At 51.3% G+C, this 21,759-nt stretch overlaps 2 protein-coding genes across 2 annotated transcripts; both read right to left on the bottom strand.

Annotated features, from left to right (window-relative positions):
- Nucleotides 1-165: 165 nt before the first annotated feature.
- On the bottom strand, nt 166-8,562 carry tmc2b (transmembrane channel-like 2b). The gene is made up of 19 exons (XM_062452117.1): nt 8,525-8,562; nt 7,979-8,415; nt 7,156-7,309; nt 5,877-5,967; nt 5,580-5,661; nt 5,357-5,463; nt 4,910-5,008; nt 4,656-4,798; nt 4,295-4,442; nt 3,912-4,106; nt 3,603-3,782; nt 3,310-3,468; nt 2,874-3,002; nt 2,305-2,372; nt 1,839-2,078; nt 1,581-1,706; nt 1,171-1,249; nt 875-1,004; nt 166-582 (listed from the first exon to the last, which is right to left on the bottom strand). Exons 1-19 carry the CDS (start codon nt 8,560-8,562, stop codon nt 356-358), a joined length of 2,832 nt encoding a protein of 943 aa, XP_062308101.1. The 3' UTR covers nt 166-355.
- Nucleotides 8,563-12,297: 3,735 nt separating this feature from the next.
- Nucleotides 12,298-21,541, bottom strand: tmc1 (transmembrane channel-like 1). The gene is given in 21 exon segments (XM_062452116.1): nt 12,298-12,519; nt 12,805-13,002; nt 13,257-13,335; nt 13,543-13,668; nt 13,865-14,046; nt 14,048-14,104; nt 15,014-15,091; nt 15,220-15,348; nt 15,673-15,825; nt 16,244-16,423; nt 17,600-17,794; nt 17,958-18,102; nt 18,768-18,910; nt 19,312-19,410; nt 19,792-19,898; nt 20,107-20,188; nt 20,336-20,426; nt 20,538-20,738; nt 20,871-21,018; nt 21,204-21,342; nt 21,536-21,541. Coding segments are annotated over 21 exon segments (2,760 nt in total).
- Nucleotides 21,542-21,759: the final 218 nt, after the last annotated feature.

The raw sequence follows: 21,759 nt of genomic DNA, 5'->3' as shown, positions 1-21,759 counted from the left end.
TTCCTTTTGGTCAGACATCAATGTGCGGGCCTTTGCTGACATGACACTTTTTAAGATTTTAGCTATTTTGCTCTACATCCCAGCACTTACTTAGTTACTACAGTGACACATGGAGTGTCAGTGCGCTAATACAAGAATACTCAATACCTGACAACGAGCCACGGCTTGACTTCTGTTCAAACTGACCAACAGAATGCATTCATGTAGACAACCAAAATGGAACTGGAAAAGTTGCGGGAAACTCCAAGTTCTGGTCAGAGTTTGAAGTCTGATAGCTCTGTCCCACAGTCTTGACGTTGGTAACAACATGCAGAGTTCTCAGACTCGGGGACCTCTCTCCCGTGTGTGGTACCTCCTAGCGTCGGGGAGCAGGCCCACCCCTGCCCCTCCCCCTGCCCCGCCCTGGCCCTGGACTTGGCCCTGGCCCTGGGGACGCGCCCCTGGGTCCGGGGGGGCGGGTCACAGCTGCTCCGGGGTTGGGGGCAGCCAATGAAACGTCCCTCTGTAGATTCACACCTTTGCCATTGGCTGCAGCTCCGGGCCGTCCAGACACCTTGGGAGACTTGCTGCTCTTCTCTACCACTGGGTCTGCAACAGAGTATTACATAATTAGAGTTTAGTAGTGAGATTACAGTACAATAAAGTAGGATAGTCCAGTATACTACAGTATAGTCCAGTATACTACAGTATAGTCCAGTATACTACAGTATAGTGCAGTATACTACAGTATAGTCCAGTATACTACAGTATAGTGCAGTATACTACAGTATAGTGCAGTATACTACAGTATAGTCCAGTATACTACAGTATAGTCCAGTATACTACAGTATAGTGCAGTGGTCTAGCAGCAGGGGGGCAGGGAGGGGGGGGTTACCAGGTGGGGGGGGCTCCTCCTTGCTGGGGGGGGGGATCAGGGACTTGTTGGGCAGCAGGTCCTCCAGGTCCTTCATCACCTGGTTGGTGCTGTCCTTGTTGTTCCTCCTGTTCTTCTCCTCATCCCGCGCCTGCCCCGGCAACGCACCACACGCGCACACACGCACACACACAAAAACACACACGCGCACACACACATGCAGACATGCTCACCCTCGCGCACAAACACACACGTTTCCATGTTAAGCTTTGAAGCTGTCAGGTCAGGAAGGTTGGTGGACTGCAGCTCAGACTGACCATCTGCATCTTCCTCTTCAGGTCGTTGTTGGCTTGCAGGTAGCCCTCCGACACGGCGTTCAGGTAGTATATGGCCAGCCTGGCACAGAAGGAACATGATCCATGATGTGAGTATGAGTGAGTGTGTGTGTGTGTGTGTGTGTGTGAGAGAGAGAGAGAGAGAGAGAGAGAGAGAGAGAGAGAGAGAGAGAGTTTGTCTGTGGGTGTGATAGACAGAGAATATTATGTGTGTGTGTAAGTGCAAGAGAGTAAATGAGTGTGTGTGTGCGAGAGAGAGAGAGAGAGAGAGAGAGAGAGAGAGAGAGAGAGAGAGAGAGAGAGAGAGAGAGAGAGGGAGAGAGAGAGAGTTTGTCTGTGGGTGTGTGTGTGTGTGTGTGTGTGTGTGTGTGTGTGTGTGTGTGTAGACATACACCATCAGTAGCACAGCTGGTATGATGAGTCCAGGGTTGGTAGCATAGGTAAAGATGTTCCCTATGAATGCTGGGAGATCTTTCTCTATGGTCTCCATGATGACATCATACATCCTCTCCCTCCCACTGCGGGACAAGATGAGGAAACGGTGAAATGTCTCCTTCGACCTCAGTGTGCGCGTCTGGGCGCGCATTCATGTCGGTGTTTACGTGCTCATCTGTATACGAACGGGCGCGTGGGGGGGGGGAGGTTGTCACCTGAAGGGCCCGCAGTCGAAAGAGGGCGACAGGGTCATGATGGTGTAGACCACGGGCAGCAGGCTGAGGAACAGCACCAGCAGCAGCAGGCCCATGTAGAAGTTGTTGGACTTGGAGGCCTTGAAGACGCGGGCGTGGGGCACGTTGCAGCTCATCACCGCCCAGCACTGGTAGTACATGGAGCTCAGGAGGCGCAGCACGTTGAGCCCCACCAGGCCCGGAGCGTAGAACGCGCCCATCCTGCCACACACGCACGCATAGACACACGCACACATAGACACACGCACACATATACACACACACACATAGACACACACATAGACACACGCACACATAGACACACGCAGACACACACAAGGGTACGATAAGCTTTGTATACCCGGAACATCTGCGTGAAGAGGTGTGTGTGTGTGCGCGTGTGTGTGTTCGTGTGTGTGTGTGTGTGTCGGGGATGACGTCCTCTCACCAAATCATTCCTTGGTTGAAGATGAGTCCGAGCACGTTCCCGCTGATGTCGAACTCGCCGTACGACGGCTGGACGAGGGGCACACGACAGCAGCTTTTACGCCCGACGTACGGTCGCTCTCTCTAGCTCCCTCTCTCCCTCCCTCGTCCTCCTCTCTTCCCCCTTCCCCACCCTCTCACCCCCCTCTCTCTAATCCTCAGTAATTAGTTTCCTAGAGTAAGTATTCTGAGTCATTGAGAAGGGAGGGATATGCTGTCCTACCAGATGTCCCTGAGTAGTATCGGGTTTAGCATGCAGAATTAAAAACCACTTAAACTCAAATACCCAAGTCGTAAAGGCAGTGGTGTCAATAACAGACATGCACACATGAGAACATACACCCACGTACACACACACACACACACACATGTATACATAAACATGCAGGTACACACAGGTACACACGTTCACACGGGGACACAAAAAGGTGCACAGATTACCAAACACCCACATGTACACACACATGCACACACGCATGTTCATGAACACACACACACAGATACACACATGTACACAAGCAATCAACCTACAAATCCGGCCTCCAGGTCCCAGCACCAGCAGTAGTTGAGGAAGCGCACGATCACGGCTCTCAGGAAGTCTCCGATCAGGATGGTCAGATACGTCACCTGGATGTCTGACACAGTCAGCTTGACAAACTCCTGGAGAGGGAAAGAGAGAGAGAGAGAGAGAGAGAAAGAGAGAGAGAGAGAGAGAGAGAGAGAGAGAGAGAGAGAGAGAGAGAGAGAGAGAGAGAGAGAGAGAGAGAGAGAGAAAGAGAGAGAGAGAGAGGGAGAGAGAGAGAGACTGAGGTCTCCAATACCATCACTAGCATCACTAGCATTAAGGTCTCCAACAGCATAACTAGCATCACTAGCATCACTAGCATCAGTAGCATCAGTAGCATCAATAGCATCACTAGCATCACTAGCATCACTAGCATCACTAGCACAGAGGCAGCAGTCTCACGATGCCCACGGCGGTCTCCCAGCAGGGCCCCCTGATGACGTCGGCAGGGGGGATGTTGTACGGGGGGATGTCGCTGGTGTTGTGGAAGGAGCTGTAGTTGGCTTTGTACTCCTCGAATGCCCAGATGGTCTCGTTCCTGATGACCTTCTCTCTCTCCAGCTGAACCAGACATACAGACATCACATCCAATACACGTCATCCTCGAGGGCTTGGAAAAAGGGCTGTACGAACACGATTGGATGCGACGGGAGGCCAGAGAGACACCCGGCCCGCCCTCCCTCCCTCCTCTCTACCTTGGCGTTGACCTCGTCGAACAAGGCGAACAGGAAGGTGTAGAGGTTGCCGAGGAAGAGGGCGAAGATCCGCCCCAGCTGCCACTTGAGGGCGACGCGGGGGTGATATTCCTCCAGCTCGCCGATGACTTCAAACAGGGGGGGGCACACCAAACCCAAGAGTGACATCACAAGCTCCACCTGGTGGGGTGGGTGACGGGGGGGGGGGGGGAAGGTTAGTTAAGGGGATTGTTACGGTTAGTCTAACCTGGGTTAGTCTAACCGTAACAATCGTTTCCCTGGGAACGCCTCCATGGAAACCCAACCTACCTCGTTATTCTCCAGCCAGGTGAGCTCATCGGGGTCCTTGTTGCCAAAGTCCTGGGACCTCTTCACCACGAAGTAGATGAGAAACCCGCTGCCCGCTAAACTGCACAGGACCATGAAGTTGGCTAGAACCCGCAGGAACCGGCGCAGGTGAATGTTCTCATCCTTTTGGTTCTCCTGCTCGTCCACGATGGACTCCTACGAGAAAACCCGGGAAACCGTAGAGACGCAGAAGGCACAGTCTAGAACATGCAGTCTCATCTAACGCATTCATCCAATACTTCCCTACAGATGATGCAGACATACAGTAAGACCCAAATAAACCATGGAAACGTTGCCAACAATGTGTGCCAGCCATGGCAAGTGATCTAAGACCAATGATGTACCTTAAAGCTGGTGGTGATGGAAGCATACTTGTTGTCGGCTGTCTCCGAGTTGCCGATGAGGTAATCCCAGCTGGTGAACATCTTCCAGGTGAAGGTAAACTCCCCCTCCTCCGCCCCATCCCCTCCTTCATTCGAGTTCCGAGCCATACTGGGAAGGAAGATTCAATTCAATACAAAACTTTATCGCCGACGCAGGGTTCAGATGCACAGACGAAGGAAAAAAAACGAAAACAGCACATGGAATGACTTGCGTACAAGCCCTAATAGAAAAGAACCAAACTAAACAAAATGGAACACAAAATGGAACTCCAGGAGTTCTAGCATGCTAGAACTCCTAGCGGTCTCCTTCCAGATGACCTACGTTCTTATGACCACCATCAGGCTGTATCCAAAGATGCCGACGCCCACTAGCAGATAGGACAGGGGCAGCCTGAACTGCAGCAGGCCGATGGTGCGATCGTCGTTATAGAAACCGTAGAACAGGATAGAGTACTTGCAGTAGCCCTGTTTGAAAAAAATCATACAAGACGGGGAGTGTGAAAAATGGATGCGATCGGTAAACGCCGAATCTGTCAAATGTGTCGATCGAGGGAGACGGGGCGATGTCATCCTCACACCAAAATCTAAGAGGACAGAGTAGTCCATGGCTCGAGCCTGCTCCGCTCTTGGGACGGTCTTCCTGGGGATGGTCCCGTACGGAAGGCCCATCATCACCTACACCAAGGGAAAGGAAGACGGTTCAAAAACGTTAACGTGCACATTGTGACGTGTTGGGATCGATGTATACTTGAGTCGTTTTAAACCGTGGCCTAAAAGATTTCTTGAGAGATTCAAACACGAAAGAAATGCGATCGGAGGTCTTGTAAACATAGTCACGCATCAAGAGTAGAGATCAAAATGGGATGTTGAAACACAGATATTCCAAATCAGTGCTGCGAGTTGGCGCGTGTCAGTTTACGGCAGTGGTAGCGCATAGAGCTAGGAAGCGTAATGAACACAGGACAGCCAGGTCGATGGACCGGAAGGGGATCATTTACACAAGGTGTCTGATCCGGCACGCACCTCTGGTAGGACCACGAGCCCGAACATGAAGCCGAACAGGACCAGGTTCAAACCGTACATCCACCGCAGGAAGATGAAGTAGGAGGCCACAGACGATCCAAAATGACCTGTCGAGAAGCGGGTCGGACTCAGAGTCGCAATATGCGCAATCTGCGAAGCCATTTCCTTTCCTGACGATAACAGCGTGTCACACCCGGCGACAGGAAGACGAGATCGTACTCACTCTCCACCTCTTTGATTTTCCTCTCCCAGGGAATGCAGGCTGTCTTGAAGTTTTCAAAGTCACGTTTGAACTTGACGAGTTTCTGAAACGAACGCGAGAAAACAACCATAGATGCATCGAAGTATAAAAAAAACTCTATCCTGTTATGCGGGGAACGGTCGAGGGTACAACAACCGAAACGTAAGATGAGATCATTACAGTATGGTTGTGTGCGGGCGTGTAGGTTTCATTATACTTTGTGAATATCTGCCCCCCCCCCCCCCATCCCTGGTCGTGTGTCTTGTGCGGGTGCATCACCTTAGCCATCATGACTTTGTAGGCGTACATCTTCCTCCCCTTGCCTTTCCCCAGGGCTCCCTCGAACTTCTCCACAAACGCCTGAGCATCTCTGCGAAATCCACAACGGATCGTCGACACGTCCAAACGCAACCATCCACGCCAGCATGCAATAACCAAACCACTGAACCGAACCCATTACTGTAAAAGAGTCTCCTCTTCTACAGGACTGAGTGGAATCCAACACTGAACGGCACCAGATCAAACTGGTGTGACGCTTATGGATTCATCACGTAATTGATCAACTGACTGAGGGGACTGTACACTAACACAGTATTGCTGTACTACCATTACGCTGATTAACACCTCACGGAAAGACCTATTGGACCTGTTGCTCAGCAGGCAGTGACTTGCCATGCATTAAACAGTGATCTCCTCATTAAAAAGTCAAGACATCTCATCTGTCCTGAAGCGCTACCGGGTCCTGATCTCAAACGTACTTACTGTGTGTGTGTGGGGCAGTGGCCTCCCTGCTACCCCCTGACCTTGACACTGCTGTGCTGTGTTTACATGGTTCCACACTGGCTCAGATGGATACGCTCCAGTGTGGAACCCAATACCAGCTGTTCCGGTCTGTACCGGTGTGATTAAGACTTTTTCAGGACTTTTATTTTGAAGGAGGGAAGCTCCATTTTGGGGGAATTGATTGGCCGATGTTGCTTGTTTGATGATGGATTTACTCAGTAAAAAAAGAAATAGTCTTTAACAATTTAATTTAAATTGAATAATTTTAAAGTTGAATTTCATTTTAAGCTTCAAATGTGGGGAGCTTATAAATGGGCATATCTGTTAGCTGGGATGGGGAGGGATGAGTTCTCAGTTGAGATCCTCATCAGTCAAAGCATCAAAACACAAAATGTCATCCAGATGCTTATCTCTCAAATCCCTTCTCGTAATGCATCAGAAAGGCCAAAGCAACAGATCGCTGAAAACTATTTCAAGCGTCAATATACCTACTTTGTCGTTGAACAAAGTAGTTTACAATACCTACTTTGTTGTTTAGCAAAGTAGTTTACACTCGAAGGTGAGGCAGAATCAACAGAGGGAAATGAAGCGAGCACTGAAAACAGTTATGCTTTAATCAAATCAACCACGATGACATCACATGTCGCTTTGCATGAGCGATGGTACCATTGAAAGACAGAGAGAGAAAGAGGGACGAGGGAAAGAGAAAGCGAGAGAGAAAGGCACAACAAGCGAGCGGGCACAAAATTCCGGAGCGGACGCCATCTTGGTTTACTTGAGGTGCTCTAGTCTCCTCTTCATACGCCACGGTTTGTTCCTCAGCGTGACCAGGAGCTTCTTCTTCTCCTCCACCTCCTCCTTCAGCGCCTCCATCTCCCCCTCGGACATCGAGGAGTCATCCTCGTCTGAGTCCGAGTCCGAGCTGCGAGGAGAGAGAGGGACAACGCGCTACGCTGTGGACCAGTGGCGAAGGCAGCCAACTGCTCGTTTTTCCACTGATTGCCGCTAAACCTCTGTCTAGGGGCCTGCTCGACTCGATATTCCTTGTGAAAAGGCATGTCTGTATTTCTGGAAGACTTATAGAAGTTGTAAAACCCTCGGTTCTCAAACGGAGTAACTGGATAGCTTATTCTACGACCTCGAAATTCAAAATAGCTTAACATTTCAACCAACATACCACCGTAGCAGTCATTTTACTGGAAATAATTGGCGTTTAGGTTCAATCAGTCAACTATTCAACCGCATAGTGAGAGCATGTTGCATTATACAGTCGTAGGACTGTAAGATGATACTGCTGTACGTGTGTTTTGTAAAACACACCATTTTCTAGAACATTCAGACATAAATGTCCAGTATTCAGCATTGTCAACAGGGTTTGTTTTTCCTACTATATAATTTGTGTAGATGTTGCTATCTGTGAGATTGTGACCGTTTGACCTCCCTGAACGTGGCCCTAAATCTGTGAGGTCAGGGGCCCTCCCTCGTGCATGAGGGTGCGTGGAGCGTGCACGTGAGCGAGCGAGAGAGCGAGAACCCTCTCAGAGAATACTGCACCTGCTGTGCTTTCGTCTTCTTCTTCTTGTCCTTCTCGTTCCCTTTGTCCTTCCCTTTGTCCTTCCCTTTGTCCTTCCCTTTGTCCTTCCCTTTGTCCTTCCCTCCTTTCCCCTTGGAGTCTCCCTTCTGCTCCTTCTGCTCCTCCTTGCCCTTCTTGCCCGCCCCCTTCCCGCCTTTCTTCTTCCTCCCTTTCTCCTCCTCCTCCTCGCTCTCCTCCTCGCTCTCCTCCTCCCTGGCCGCCTTCTTCTTCTTCCGCCCGGCGCCCTTGGCCCCCCCTTTCCTCTTGGCGCTCCGCTCCTCCTCCTCCTCCTCGTCCTCGCTGTCCTTCTTGGCTCTCTTCTTCGGGCCTCTCTTCCTCGGGGCCTCGTCCTCGTCGTCCTCGTCGTCGTCGCTTGCGACGCGCTTGGGCTTCCGCTGCGGGGCCTTGGCTTCTCCTCTTGGCCCTCCGCCTGGCCTCGTCTGAGACACACAGAGGTAGATGCTGACCCACACGCACGCACACGCACGCTCACCGGTAAACTCTGTCGACGGTACGTACTGTACTTTGAGAAGGCCGCGACGGCAGAGGCGCAAGCTGATGAGGAACTCACCCTCGCTCACCGCTGTCTATCTCTGCGTCAACGTCCATCCCCACTGAAAGGAGCCAAAAACACCAGCCCCACGGTTCACCACGATACACGCTTGTCATGTGCTCAGGCTCGACCACACTGTAACAGCTGAGGGAAATAACCTAATGTCGCTCACAACCATTATGGAATCATGTTGGCAGACGCTTTTTTTATCCAAAACAACTTTCAAGGAGGGGTTTGAACCTGCACCTTCAGATCTGCGGTCAAATTGTCCACCCCTGAGCTCATTGTGTCATTATATCATTATACATGTTGGTTGAAGGGGATGTCAACTTCCAGACTGTTCTACATAAAGAAACTAAGATGAGACTCACCATCGTCGATGTCAATGGCGGACGTCACTCTTCTTCTTCTTTGGAGGCATCTCTGCTCTGTGGTGGTGCAGGATCCCCTGCTCAGGTCAGGCACAGCTCTCTGCTCTCAGCTCCTTCTCTGTCTGGTGTTTCCCCCTTTGTCTTCCTCCTCCTCTCTTTGTTTCCCCTCTCTCTCTCTCTCTCTCTCTCTCTCTCTCTCTCTCTCTCTCTCTCTCTCTCTCTCTCTCTCCTCTCTCTCTCTCTCTCTCTCTCTCTCTCTCTCTCTCTCTCTCTCTCTCTCTACGACCCCTTTCTCTCTCTCTCTCTCTCAGTCTCTCACCCCCGGCCCTTTCTCCATGCAGCTCTCAAGCAAGGGTTACATCCACACACACACACGCACACACACACCTGTACAGCTCAGCTCACACACTCTGACAGGTGCGCCACCAATGTTTGGCCTGCTTTAAAGTGTCTCCTTGACAACCACCAGCTTGACATTGTCCAGATGTGATCATCTGCCGGACCTGCAGGAGACATATCAAATATATCAGCTCAGTAAAGAAAGGCAAAGGCACTGCCAATCACAAAGACAGACCATCTCGGACCACACGCACACACATTCACACGCACACACACACATTCACACGCACATACACACACTTGTGTAGAAACAAAGAATCCTCTAAACACACATAACCCCTATAAAGTGTCGGCTCATTGGAACGTTCCATCGAGTTGTAAGCCGGACATTTGAACCAATGCACACATGAAAGAAAGAGGTCAGGTCCCATTAAATTCAATGAAGTGTTAAGTAAGCTGAGGGAAAAGTGAAACGTCGAGAAGTCAGTATGGGCGTGAAGTAGCTATTTTTACACAGTCACAAAAGAAGTGTGTGACGGTAGTGAAAACAGGTTTGGAGGACACTGAAAGGAAAAGATCCAAGGACTACAGAGCCCAACAACAATACGTAAACAGAAGATATCTGGTTTTCAGGGTGTGTTTTGGTGTAAGGTTGTAGAGTAAGGTTGTAGGACTGTTATAGGGCTGTCGTAACCATGTGACCACGTGTGGTTAGGGCAAGCAGGTAAATAATGTATGTGAACAGGAGTCAGGCAGTAGCTTCGTAGCTACAGTTTTTTTCCGATTGCTTAGACTCAACATTTTCAAATAACACAGTAGTGAAACTTGACACTCAAGGAGCAAAACAGCAGCCCAGATCTGGACAACTTTAATCACATTCTCAGCCTAGCACTATGTGCAAAATACGACTCAGTGTTTTGCAAATCACTGAACACACTTTGCTACATTAGACATAGATATAAGATGATGTCACTTAATTGCTTTTTCAAGACACTGCCGTGTAAAATGCCACACACATGAACGAATGATCAAGCACGAGCATCAGGTGTACACGCACTAAAGTGCTTATAATTGTAAACATACCAATCAGGTGTAAGCACTATAAAAAGGCAACAGGTCCTGTTCTCATCAAAAATGGGAAGGCAATGTTGCAGGAAGAGGGAGAGGTAGGATGAGAGGGGGAGCCCGTGGAGGAAGGTAGGGAGAGGGAGAGGTAGACCTGGAGGCCGTGGAAGAATAGGGCCAAATTTACAGTATCTAATGAAATTCGAACAACATTGGTTGACCATGGTCGTGAACCATGGGGCAACATTGAGAGAGCTGGACAGAGAGTTCAGCCAACCTCTGCAGATATACTGTTGCAACACTAATTTGGACATTTCGTCAAGAGCACAGGTGAAAACGACTTTTCTCAGTACCGTACTGTAATACAACGCAACCCTGACGCTAACTTCCTGCCTCACACCTCGCCCCCCCCCCCCCCCCCCCCCCCCCCCCCTCCTTCTACTCCTCGTCCTCCTGTGCCCCATGCCTGCTCCCACCTCCTTCTCTCATTCCCTTCTCCTCCTCCAGACTTCCTCCGCATCCTCCTCCTCGTCTCTCTCGTCTGAGGTGTCGTCAGCGCCCGTTGGGCCACGTTGAGAAAGGGGGGCGCATAAGAAAAACCCTATTTGGGGTCTTTTTCTACTCTTTTCATGTGACCAGAGAACACAGAGAGAGAGGACAGACACGACCCGAGAGAACAGGTCCGTTCCAGAACGTCACGTTCGTCTCTTTCTTCATCAAGCTGATAAATCAATGTGTCTCCTGACTGTCATTACCAGCCGTGAATAAGTCATGTCTGTAGTGCTCAACTCCCAGATATCGATGATGGAGCCGGTCACAGCTCACGTCTCACACAGTGCCCGCCGCGGTCCTTGGCAGGAAACGGGCAGGCGGACTGGCAGAGGGCCAAGCTCCGGGTTGAGACAGCGGGCACGGAGATACGACTATCCCCCTTGTACCGGACACTTCCTCCTGGCTGGACTGAGGCTCAGATAAAGGTCTGGAGAGGATGTCCAGATCACGTTTGGGCTCTGTCTTTGTCAAACCCGCGTTAATGTTTAATCGCTGGCTAACGTCCCACGGAGAGCCGGATGAAAAAAATAAACAGAAGAGGCTCACTGATTCATGATACTCAGAGGACTCTGGTGAATTTTTAATGCATATTGGCCATGAATTAAACAAGCCTGTTTGTTAAATTAGCCCAAGCCAATCAATGGCGGTATCTCATTGTTGATCTCCGGAGCAGAAAGTAGAATGGCAGATGATTGACAGGCGAGCTCGGCAATCAATCAGTGCATAGAGAACCACAATCAAGGCGAGCTCGGCAATCAATCAGTGCATAGAGAACCACAATCAGATGTCGGGACATTGGATATCCAGCTATCAGAGCCCAGGCCTGGCATATCCCCATGCGGGCATACGTTGATGAGCCCTGGGGCACCAAGGTCAGCTAGTTGGGTTAACCACTTAGCATGGTCTCATTAATACTGTTTAAGTGCAATTCATTTTCTTTGAGCAGTAACCATACTTGATGGTCATGATCATGAATATAATCATGACTTTGGTGTTACGTTTTAGTACACTCTGGTGGTAGGTCTCATGACATTTAGACAAAGCTGGTTGAACAAAGTGATTTGAGAATAAAAAAATACTGGCTGATAAACACATTTCTAGGAAAGGTCAAGAAAGCTATGTCCTGGACTTTGACTGAGTGATTGTGGTCAAATGCCTGCCCTGTGAGACTTCAAGTGTTTAGCACCAAATGTACAGCATAGAGACAAATGTAACATGCTATCATTCAGTCATACAAGCACTGGTTACAACTTAAAAGAAAACTCTTTATATTGGGTCAGTACTGGAAATGTTGATGTGTGTGGTATTTGGTGTTTCAGTCAAAGCTGGGCAGGATTCCATACTTTTTTCATACACTCTGCAGTTTGTTGAAATACATAAAATTGTGCTCCAGTCTACTAATATGTGTGTGTTGGTGTGTGTGTCCTACTCCAGTCCCTGGTTCATGCGTGGTAAAACCAGAGGTTATTCCTCTGTGTCCTTGTGAGCTGGACTCTCTGTGCACTCTGGGAGCTGGTTGCCGTGGGTTGCCAGGCAAGTGCCCTGGAGTCTGGTGGGTGTGGCTCCTGGGGACGGGGGGACTGATGGCAGGGACACGCCCCCCAGAGTCTCTGAGAGGCGGGGCTTGTTGTCCACCCTTCCCCTGATTGGCCCTCTGACTCCGGCCATGATCCTCCCCCTTGTCTCCTAAGGAGGAGAGGAAAGACAACAGGGCAGAGAGAGAGAGAGAGAGAGATGAGAGAGAGGAGAGAGAGAGGGAGAGAGAGAGGGAGAAAAGACAGACAGAGAGAGAGAGACAGAGAGAGAGAGAGAGAGAGAGAGAGAGAGAGGGAGAGGGAGAGAGAGAGAAAGAGAGGGAGAGGGAGAGGGAGAGGGAGAGGGAGAGAGAGAGAGAGATGAAAGAGGGAGCAGGAAAGAACAGTGGATGAAGAGAGAGACAGGGTAGGTAGATGAGTGAATGAAAACAGAAACGTCCTTCAAATACATCTTCCCTGAGTCCCTCAGGTGCATCCCAGTTCCCCCGGGCGTTCCAGTGTTCCTACCCCTGCGTGGCTGCTGCGAGGCGGGGATGTCGGGCTGGTGCGGCGTCGGGCCCTTCCGCGCCTCCTCCAGCTCCATGGCCGCCTTCAGCGCCGCCTTCTTGTTCTCTTCTTGTTCTCTTCCGTTTTGCTGAAGTTGAGCAAGAGTCTGGTCAGCGCTGCGCTGTGCTTGCACACGATCCCAATAGCCACAGGAACCACACAGTTGACCTGACAGTTCCGAATTTTGTTACAAAGTCCTAATATGGATTGAAGTGGGTCACATTGAGACTATGGTTGCATACTGCCATCTGGTGGACAGATGGTGAAAGTGGCCTACTTGTTGCTTGAAACAAGAAATCAAACACAGAGAAACTAGAAATTCTGAAACAACGCGTTCCTTACAGTTTGAAGTTTTTTCTTCAGTTCCAGGTTGGCTTGCTTGTACGTTTTGGATGTCGATTGCAGGTAATAGATTGCCAAACTGTGAGAATATTCATATACTGAGATTATACAAATAAGTACTCATAGGGAAGCTTTATGCAACAGGTAAACTGAAGTGTAAGTCGGACTTAAAGGTACATTAAAGTCGAAGGCTGGGTCTTTTTTTATGCAACTGGCCCTTTGATCTGTGCTGGTGCTTCTGCACCGGGCACCCTAATGTTCCCCGTCGCTGGGGAGGAAGACTCACACCATGAGGAGGATGAAGGGCAGCACCAAACCAGGGTTGGAGACATAGCTGAACCCTTTACTGAACCAGGGAGGGAAGTCCGAGTCCAGGGTCTCCTGGATCACATCGTACATGCGATTCTTCCCGCTGGTGAAAGAGAAAGAGAGAAGGAGGGAGAGAGAGAGAGAAGGAGAGGAGGAGGAGAAAGAGAGAGGGCGAGAAGGGTAAAGGGGAGGACAACATAGTGTATGCCATGAAAGAAGTGATACTTTGAATGACTTGGCAGTTGGTCAAATAAAACCCCCGAAACAACTTCAACATACAAGAAAAGACCCTGCCTCACCTGAAGGGCCCGCAGTCGAAGGAGGGGGGGATGGACACGACGGTGTAGATGGCCGGCAGGGTGGACAGGAAGAGAATGACCAGCAGCATGGCCATGTAGAAGTTGTTGGAGCGGGAGGCCTTGAAGACGCGCTCCTGGGGGGCGTTGCAGCACATCACAGCCCAGCACTGCAGGTACATGGACAACGTGCAGGCGCAGCACGTTGAGCGCCGGGAGGCAGGGGGCGTAGAACGCCCCATCCTGAGAGAGGGGAGGGGGGGGGGGTGTGATGGCATTTTTTTATATAGTTACTAAGAATGTATTTTTAATAGACTGAGGTTGTGTTTAAACAAATGGATGTTGCAGTTGGTCTTAAGGTATTTATGGTGTTGGTTTATGATGCCTGATTGAGAAGCTAGGGGCACGGAGGTTGGGGGATGTTTGAGTTCTGTGGCCTAAAGGGAGATGGGTAGATGGATCAGTTGATCTAGCAGCTCTGACCTTTTGGCCGAGGAGATTGTGTCCATTGTGTCCTGTGTCCTGTTTGTGTTTCATTAAGGGTATCCTTACTGTCCTCATTTAGAGAAAGAGCCGTGACATCAAAAGACTTTGGTCACTTGACCTGGGGGGTTATATTGTCTTAACTGTCACTGACCAGTGTTAGCCAATCACAGAGACCACTGCATTGATGAATTGAACATTTATTAGGGGATCTGTTTTAAGTGTATAAAAGCACAAGCTTTATGATTGTTCTTTATCACTCTGGCGAACGAACTGTGGTTAGCACGTCCTTCGTTATGACTGATCAGCACAGCTTTGTTTAATATTACGTAATTGTATAATCTAAATAAATTGTAATAAACCCACATCTCTTGACTACTCAGATCTACACAGTGCCACTTGAATTTCCACCTTTACAGGGTAGGGGGAGATGGGGCGAGGACAGGAGAGGGGGACGGGGGGAGGGAGGGATTGGTTAAGACAGAGAAAGGGGGGGATGAGAGGAAAAGAAAGTGAGAGGCAGGAATGAAAACAGGGGAACAGGAACAGGTGAGAGGGGGAAGATTCGAGGAAGGTGGAGAAGTCGACAGAGGATACAAACAGACCTCCGAGTGCAGACAATTGAAGGAGTCATGAACGACATCTCTCCACTTGTAGAGACACACACACACACACCCTACCATATCATCCCTGGTTGAAGATGAGGCCCAGAACATTCCCGCTGACGTCGAACTCCGAGTAGGACGGCTTGCAGGAAAGATGACAGACCTTCATCAAGTTCAAATCCAAACATGGCCCTACACAGTTCCCCTTTCAGGGATCAGATTATCGCTTGTGTGGATGAACAGACAGTTTAAACTGAAAGAGGCACTCACAAACCCGGCCTCCAGGTCCCAGCACCAACAGTGGTTGAGGAAGCGAACGAGCACAGCTCTCAGGAAGTCTCCGATCAGGAGAGTGATGTATGTGGTCATCGTGTCAGATATGATGAGGCGGACAAACTCCTGCACGGGACGAGAAGCAGGTGAGAGATGTGGCGGAGGGCATATTTACTGTGTAGATATACATACATACACTTTCTGTCACTTAGTCTCCCTCTCTCTCTCTCTCTCTCTCTCTCTCTCTCTCTCTCTCTCTCTCTCTCTCTCTCTCTCTCTCTCTCTCTCTCTCTCTCTCTCTCTCTCTCTCTCTTTACCTCTTCCTCCCTCTCTCTCTTCTTCTTCTCTCTCTCTCCATCGCTCCCTTTTTCTCTTCTTCTTTTCTCTCTCTCCCTCTCCCTCTCTCTCACCCCCCCCCCCCACACACACACACACACACACTGTACTCGCCTGTCCCACCATGGTCTCCCAGCAGGGTCCTCGGGGGATGTCGGCGGGGTGGACGCTGAAGGGCGGAGCCGTGCTGTTCTCCGGCCGACTCTCGTTCAGCAGCCCCGCCTCCCAGAGGGTCATGTTCTGCTTCACCACCTCCTCCTCCTCCCTCTGACACACACACACACACACGTTGCTCGGATACGGAACTCGCTGTCGTGACGTGGGATGCGTGTAGTAAATACAGTCTGTTCCTACACTCTGACCAACCAAAAACTGTCAGAACTGTGTACTTTTGATCCTTGAAACCATCAGACCATAGAAGGGTTCTCTGTAGAACATCTCATTAGGAGAGGTCTACGTGGAACCTTTCGAAGACAGTTCTAGACACAGCCCTTCATTTTGGGCTGGAAGTAGAACCCTCTGGAAGGGTCTCGGGTTAAATCAAAAGGAGTTCACCTGTGGGGACGAGCTGAAGAACATGATGCTGACATGATTTAAGTCGGCACCTTTATTTTGAAAAGTGCAGACCTGCAGACGCCCGGACATCAAGGCGCCCGGCCGTCCACACCGCCGGACGTCCGCTCACCTTGAGGTTGATCTCGTCCATGAGGGCGATGATGAAGGTGTACAGGTTCCCCAGGAAGAGAGCGAAGATCCTCCCCAGCTGCCACTGCAGGGCGATGCGAGGGTGATAGTCCTCCAGGGCGCTGATGACATCGAACAGCATGGGGCAGAACATGCCCAGCAGAGACATCACCATGTTCACCTGGCAGGCGGGGACAGGGGTCTTACACCGACACAACACGCACACCAGACATGGTCCACGCTCACAGTTTCAACTTAATGCTGGAGGTGCCTTTCATATCCGACTGCGGGACAGTCAGCAACGACTGACTGGAAGGACATTGAGTCGGCAGGGAGTCAGGTGGCTGAGCGGTTAGAGAATCGGGCTGGTAATCAGAAGGTCGCTGGTTCGATTCCCGGCCGTGTCAGATGACGTTGTGTCCTTGGGCAAGGCACTTCACCCTACTTGCCTTGGGGGGAATGTCCCTGTACTTACTGTAAGTCGCTCTGGATAAGAGCGTCTGCTAAATGACTAAATGTAAAATGTCATGAGTTTAATATCCACGAGGTGAGGTGCAAGTATTAGCAAGCTACACGCATGAACGTAAATCTCTCGGCATTCGCGCGCACACACACACGCATTCAGAGGGTTATCTCACCTCCATCAGAGGTTACGCAATGCATCCCCTTCATCTCTCTCTCTCTCTGTTTTCTCACCCCCCCCCTCCCCCACCCCCTCCTCCCCCCACAACACCCCCCCCCTCCCCCGCCCCCTCCTCCCCCCACAACACACCCACGCCTCCTCCCCCGCCCCCTCCTCCCCCCACAACACACCCACGCCTCCTCCCCCGCCCCCTCCTCCCCCCACAACACACCCACGCCTCCTCCCCCGCCCCCTCCTCCCCCCACAACACACCCACGCCTCCTCCCCCGCCCCCTCCTCCCCCCACAACACACCCACGCCTCCTCCCCCGCCCCCTCCTCCCCCCACAACACACCCACGCCTCCTCCCCCGCCCCCTCCTCCCCCCACAACACACCCACGCCTCCTCCCCCGCCCCCTCCTCCCCCCACAACACCCCCCCCCTCCCCCGCCCCCTCCTCCCCCCACAACACACCCACGCCTCCTCCCCCACCCCCTCTTCCCCCCACAACACACCCACGCCTCCTCCCCCGCCCCCTCCTCCCCCCACAACACACCCACGCCTCCTCCCCCGCCCCCTCCTCCCCCCACAACACACCCACGCCTCCTCCCCCGCCCCCTCCTCCCCCACAACACACCCACGCCTCCTCCCCCGCCCCCTCCTCCCCCCACAACACCCCCCCCCCTCCCCCCCCACCCCCTCCTCCCCCCACAACACACCCACGCCCCCTCCTACCTCGTTCCTCTCCCACCAGCTGTGGCTCTCCAGTCCGTCCAGGGCAAACTTCTGGGAGCGACGCACCACGTAGTAGATGAGGTAGCCACTTCCTGCCAGGCAGCACAGAACCAGGAAGTTGGCCAGCACACGCAGGAAGCGGGTCAGGTGGATGTTGTCATCCTTCCTGCTCTCCTGTTCCTCCAAGATGGCTTCCTGGGAAGGAGAGACAACACACACACACACACACACAATCACAGACACACGCAGTCACACACCAAGAATCCCCTACACAAACACACGTGCACACAGTCACACACACACAGTCACACAAACACACTCGCCAAGAACGGCCCACGCTTCCTGTTCATGGTTTCACCTTAAAGCTGGTGGTGATGGAGGCAAACTTGTTGTCGGCTGTCTCCGTGTTCCCGATGAGGTAATCCCAGCTGGTGAACACCTTCCAGCTGAAGTTGAAGTTGTTGTCGTCTCCTCCCCCCTCCTCGTTGGCATTCCGGGCCATTCTAGAACAAGGGGATCCATGTGTCAATCACCTTCAGAGAGACTGGTGACGGACATTGACAGCAACGTACGGGGAGGTAGGATTAGAGGTTGAGCCACCGCTCAGCCACCTGACTCTTCGGAGTCAGGTTCGGAGTCAGGTGGCTGACACCTGACTCTTCGGAGTCAGGTGGCTGAGCGGTTAGGGAATCGGGCTAGTAATCTGAAGGTTGCCAGTTCGATTCCCGGCCGTGTCAAATGACGTTGTGTCCTTGGGAAAGGCACTTCACCCTACTTGCCTCGGGGGAATGTCCCTGTACTTACTGTAAGTCGCTCTGGATAAGAGCGTTTGCTAAATGACTAAATGTAAATGTAAAATGTAAATGTCTTCATCAGCGGTCGAATGCTCTAACATAAGCTATGCCCCTCCTTTGTTACCAAACAGTCAGAGAACAGAAGTGATGACTTTGCTGTACCCACTGAGCTGAACCCCCTGAGCTGAACCCCCTGAGCTGAACCCACTGAGCTGAACCCCCTGAGCTGAACCCACTGAGCTGAACCCCCTGAGCTGAACCCACTGAGCTGTACCCACTGAGCTGAACCCACTGAGCTGAACCCATTCCCTCAGAGCAAACGCTTCCCAACAACTCAGGCTTCAACGGCAGCCAATCGCAGGCGTGCTACTCACGTCCGTATGACCACCATGTAGCTGTAGGCGACGGTTCCCACACCAACCAGGAAGTAGGAGAGGGGCATGCGGAACTTGAGCCAGCCAATGGTACGCTGGCTGTTATAGAATCCATAGAAGAGCACAGAGTACTGTGCATAGCCCTGGGACACATAGACACATGCACGCACGCACACGCGAACACACGCACACAATCACACATATTAGAGCTCTGAGTCGGGCAGAGAGCCTACGTGTTAACGGACTGTTATCTGAGTGGAATAATGAGAATGTAATATCCAAATGTCACGGTGAATTCACTCAGCGGGAACGTTTTCTCCAAAGCAACACTTGGGAAAGAACCTCGAAGATACGTTTTTATTCCTGTCAGACTCATCGCCTCACATAGACAATGGTGGTTGCGTTTTGTAAAGAAGCCGCGCCCACTCCGCAACGTACAGGGGTGGATTGGAAAGCGAGACTCCTTGATCTGCGGTTGAATGCTCTACCCAATGAGCTATGCCCATCCTTTATTACCAAACAGCCATAGAACAGAGATCCTTACCCCAAAGTCCCACAAGATTGCAAAGTCCATGGCACTGGCTTCCTCAGATCTCGGTACTGTCTTTCTAGGCATGCTGCCATAAGGTCTTCCCATCAGCGCCTAGAATGGCGAGAGAGACAGAGAGAGGCAGCAGTCGCTGGTCCTTACTGCACACACAGAACCCTGACAGGGGAGAACGTTAGTACTGTGCTATGGAACCCTGACAGGGGAGAACATTATGCTTTGGAACCCTGACAGGGGAAAATGTTAGTACTGTGCTATGGAGTGCTGTGGTTGAGATGACGGTGTTGCACTGTAGTTGAGATGTTAGTTCTGCACAGTGCCTGGTAAAATACAGACGTGTTCTGCCCAACTACTCTCATCCTTGATTATCTGTACTTTCCATAGGAACTGATTATATGTCGCTCTGGATAAATAAATAAATAAAACGTTCTGTAAATGTGGATAGTACGATGGTCTGGGAGGAGATGGTTGGGTTACCTCAGGAACCATGACCAGGCCAAAGGTCAGTCCAAACAGGATCAGGTTGATGCCGTACATCCACCTCAGGAAGATGAAATAAGAGGCCACCGATGAGCCGAAATGACCTGGGGGACACAAGGAACAAATCGACTATCGAACCAACCCTTAAATCATGGAGGATGTGGATGAAGGTGGTGGGACAGAACCATTGAAGGTCAAAGTTGATGAGGACAGGGCCATGAAGGTCATAGTTCAGAAGGAAAAGGCCGCGAAGGTCAAAGTTCAGGATGAGAAAGGTGTTTAGATAGGCGTACATAGGCGTTCTGTACTCACTCTCAATCTCTTTGATTTTCATCTCCCACGGAATGCAAGCGGTTTTGAAGTTTTCAAAGTCTCGCCGGAACTTCATCCATTTCTGACAGGAGAAAAAACAGTCCAGAAATAGTCTCCATAAAATCTCTCTCTCTCTCTCTCTCTCTCTCTCTCTCTCTCTCTCTCTCTCTCTCTCTCTCTCTCTCTCTCTCTCTCTCTCTCTCTCTCTCTCTCTCTCTCTCTCTCTCACCTTGTTCATCAGGACTTTGTAGGCGTACAGCTTCCTCCCCTTGCCTTTCCCCAAAGCTCCCTCGAACTTCTCCACAAACTTCTGAGACTCCCTGCGAGAGTGGGAGGAATTCTGTTAGATCAAAGACACACATTGTTATTATTAGACTCACAAACACACACCCACACACCCCCACACACACACACAGACAGCGTGTCAGTACCCCAGACTAGTCAGCTTCTTCTTCATGGACCATGGTATCCCTCTCAAGGTGTGGATGAGTTTTTTCCTGTCATCCACGGCCTCCTTCAGCTTCTCCAACTCCTCAGGTGACAACGTCTCCGGCTTCACCTCCTCCTCCTCTCCTCCTCCCTCCTCCTCCTCCTCCTCCTCCGCCTCCTCCTCGCTCGACTCCTGCTGTGAGCTTTGAAATGAAGGGAAGGTTCATTTGTCGTCGTTTCGGGCCACGGCTGTTTGGGTGTGTGACATTGGGAGTGGATGGAAAACCTCTCAGGTCGAGAGAAGAGGGAGAGGGTCGATACTTGCGGGATGTTACCTGCTCTCGACGTCCTTCTTGCGCTTTTTCTTCTCTGCAGGACAGGTCGGCTGTTTCTTTCCTTTCTTTGGCTCCGCCTTTCTCTCGTCCGATTGGCCGCGCCCGCGTGTCTTTCTCCTCGGCGCGTCTCCTCCTCCCCCTTCTACCCCTTGCGTCCGTTCTCTCCGCCGTTCGTTGTTGACGTTCTTCTTGGTTTTGGCCACCTCGCCGCTCTGCCCCTCCTCCTCCTCCTCCCCCCCCTCCAGCCTTTCTCCTTCTCTGCCTCGCCCTCCCCCCTCCCTCCCCCTCTTTCTCCTTCCCCTTCTCGCCTCCGATTCTGCCGTCTCCTCCGACGTCGCTTCTCCCCGTTTGGAGGCTGTTCTTGGGGCGTTTCGCTTCCTCTTTTTGTCTCGCCGTCTCCCTCGATCCTTTCCCTTCCCCCTGTCTTCCTCCTCATGTCGCTCCGCAGATTCCAAGACCTCTTCCAGGTCACCTGGAGCAGAAACACAGACGCATCCTGAGCTCGGATCCAGGAACAGGGGAGGAGAAGCGGACTGATGGGGAGGAGTGGGGGAGGGATGGAGGAGGGACTGTGGAGGGAGGAGAAACAGAGGAGGAGCAATGCCACCTCCACCTGTCGATCCCTCCAGTCCTCCAGATAGCCTCGACAGACTGTTTTTACATACCTGCATCATCCAACCCAATGCTTACTGTTAGGAGATAAAGAAGCAGATTAAAAACAGTTCCCTGCATTTTACTGCGCACGGTATTTCAAATCAAATAGCCCTTTGGCCCTTTTTACAAGAAATGTCACACAGGGCTTGCAAGATGACCACAGATCAGCACTTATAACCAATCTAAACCCTCAAACATCACATATCATAACGAGATCACACACTGGGATATATCT

This window comes from Osmerus eperlanus, chromosome 25 (genome assembly GCF_963692335.1).
Source record: "Osmerus eperlanus chromosome 25, fOsmEpe2.1, whole genome shotgun sequence".
In the NCBI taxonomy this organism is placed as follows: Eukaryota; Metazoa; Chordata; class Actinopteri; order Osmeriformes; family Osmeridae; genus Osmerus; species Osmerus eperlanus.
Note: the sequence above shows the minus strand (reverse complement) of the source record. Positions and strands in the feature narration are given on the sequence as shown.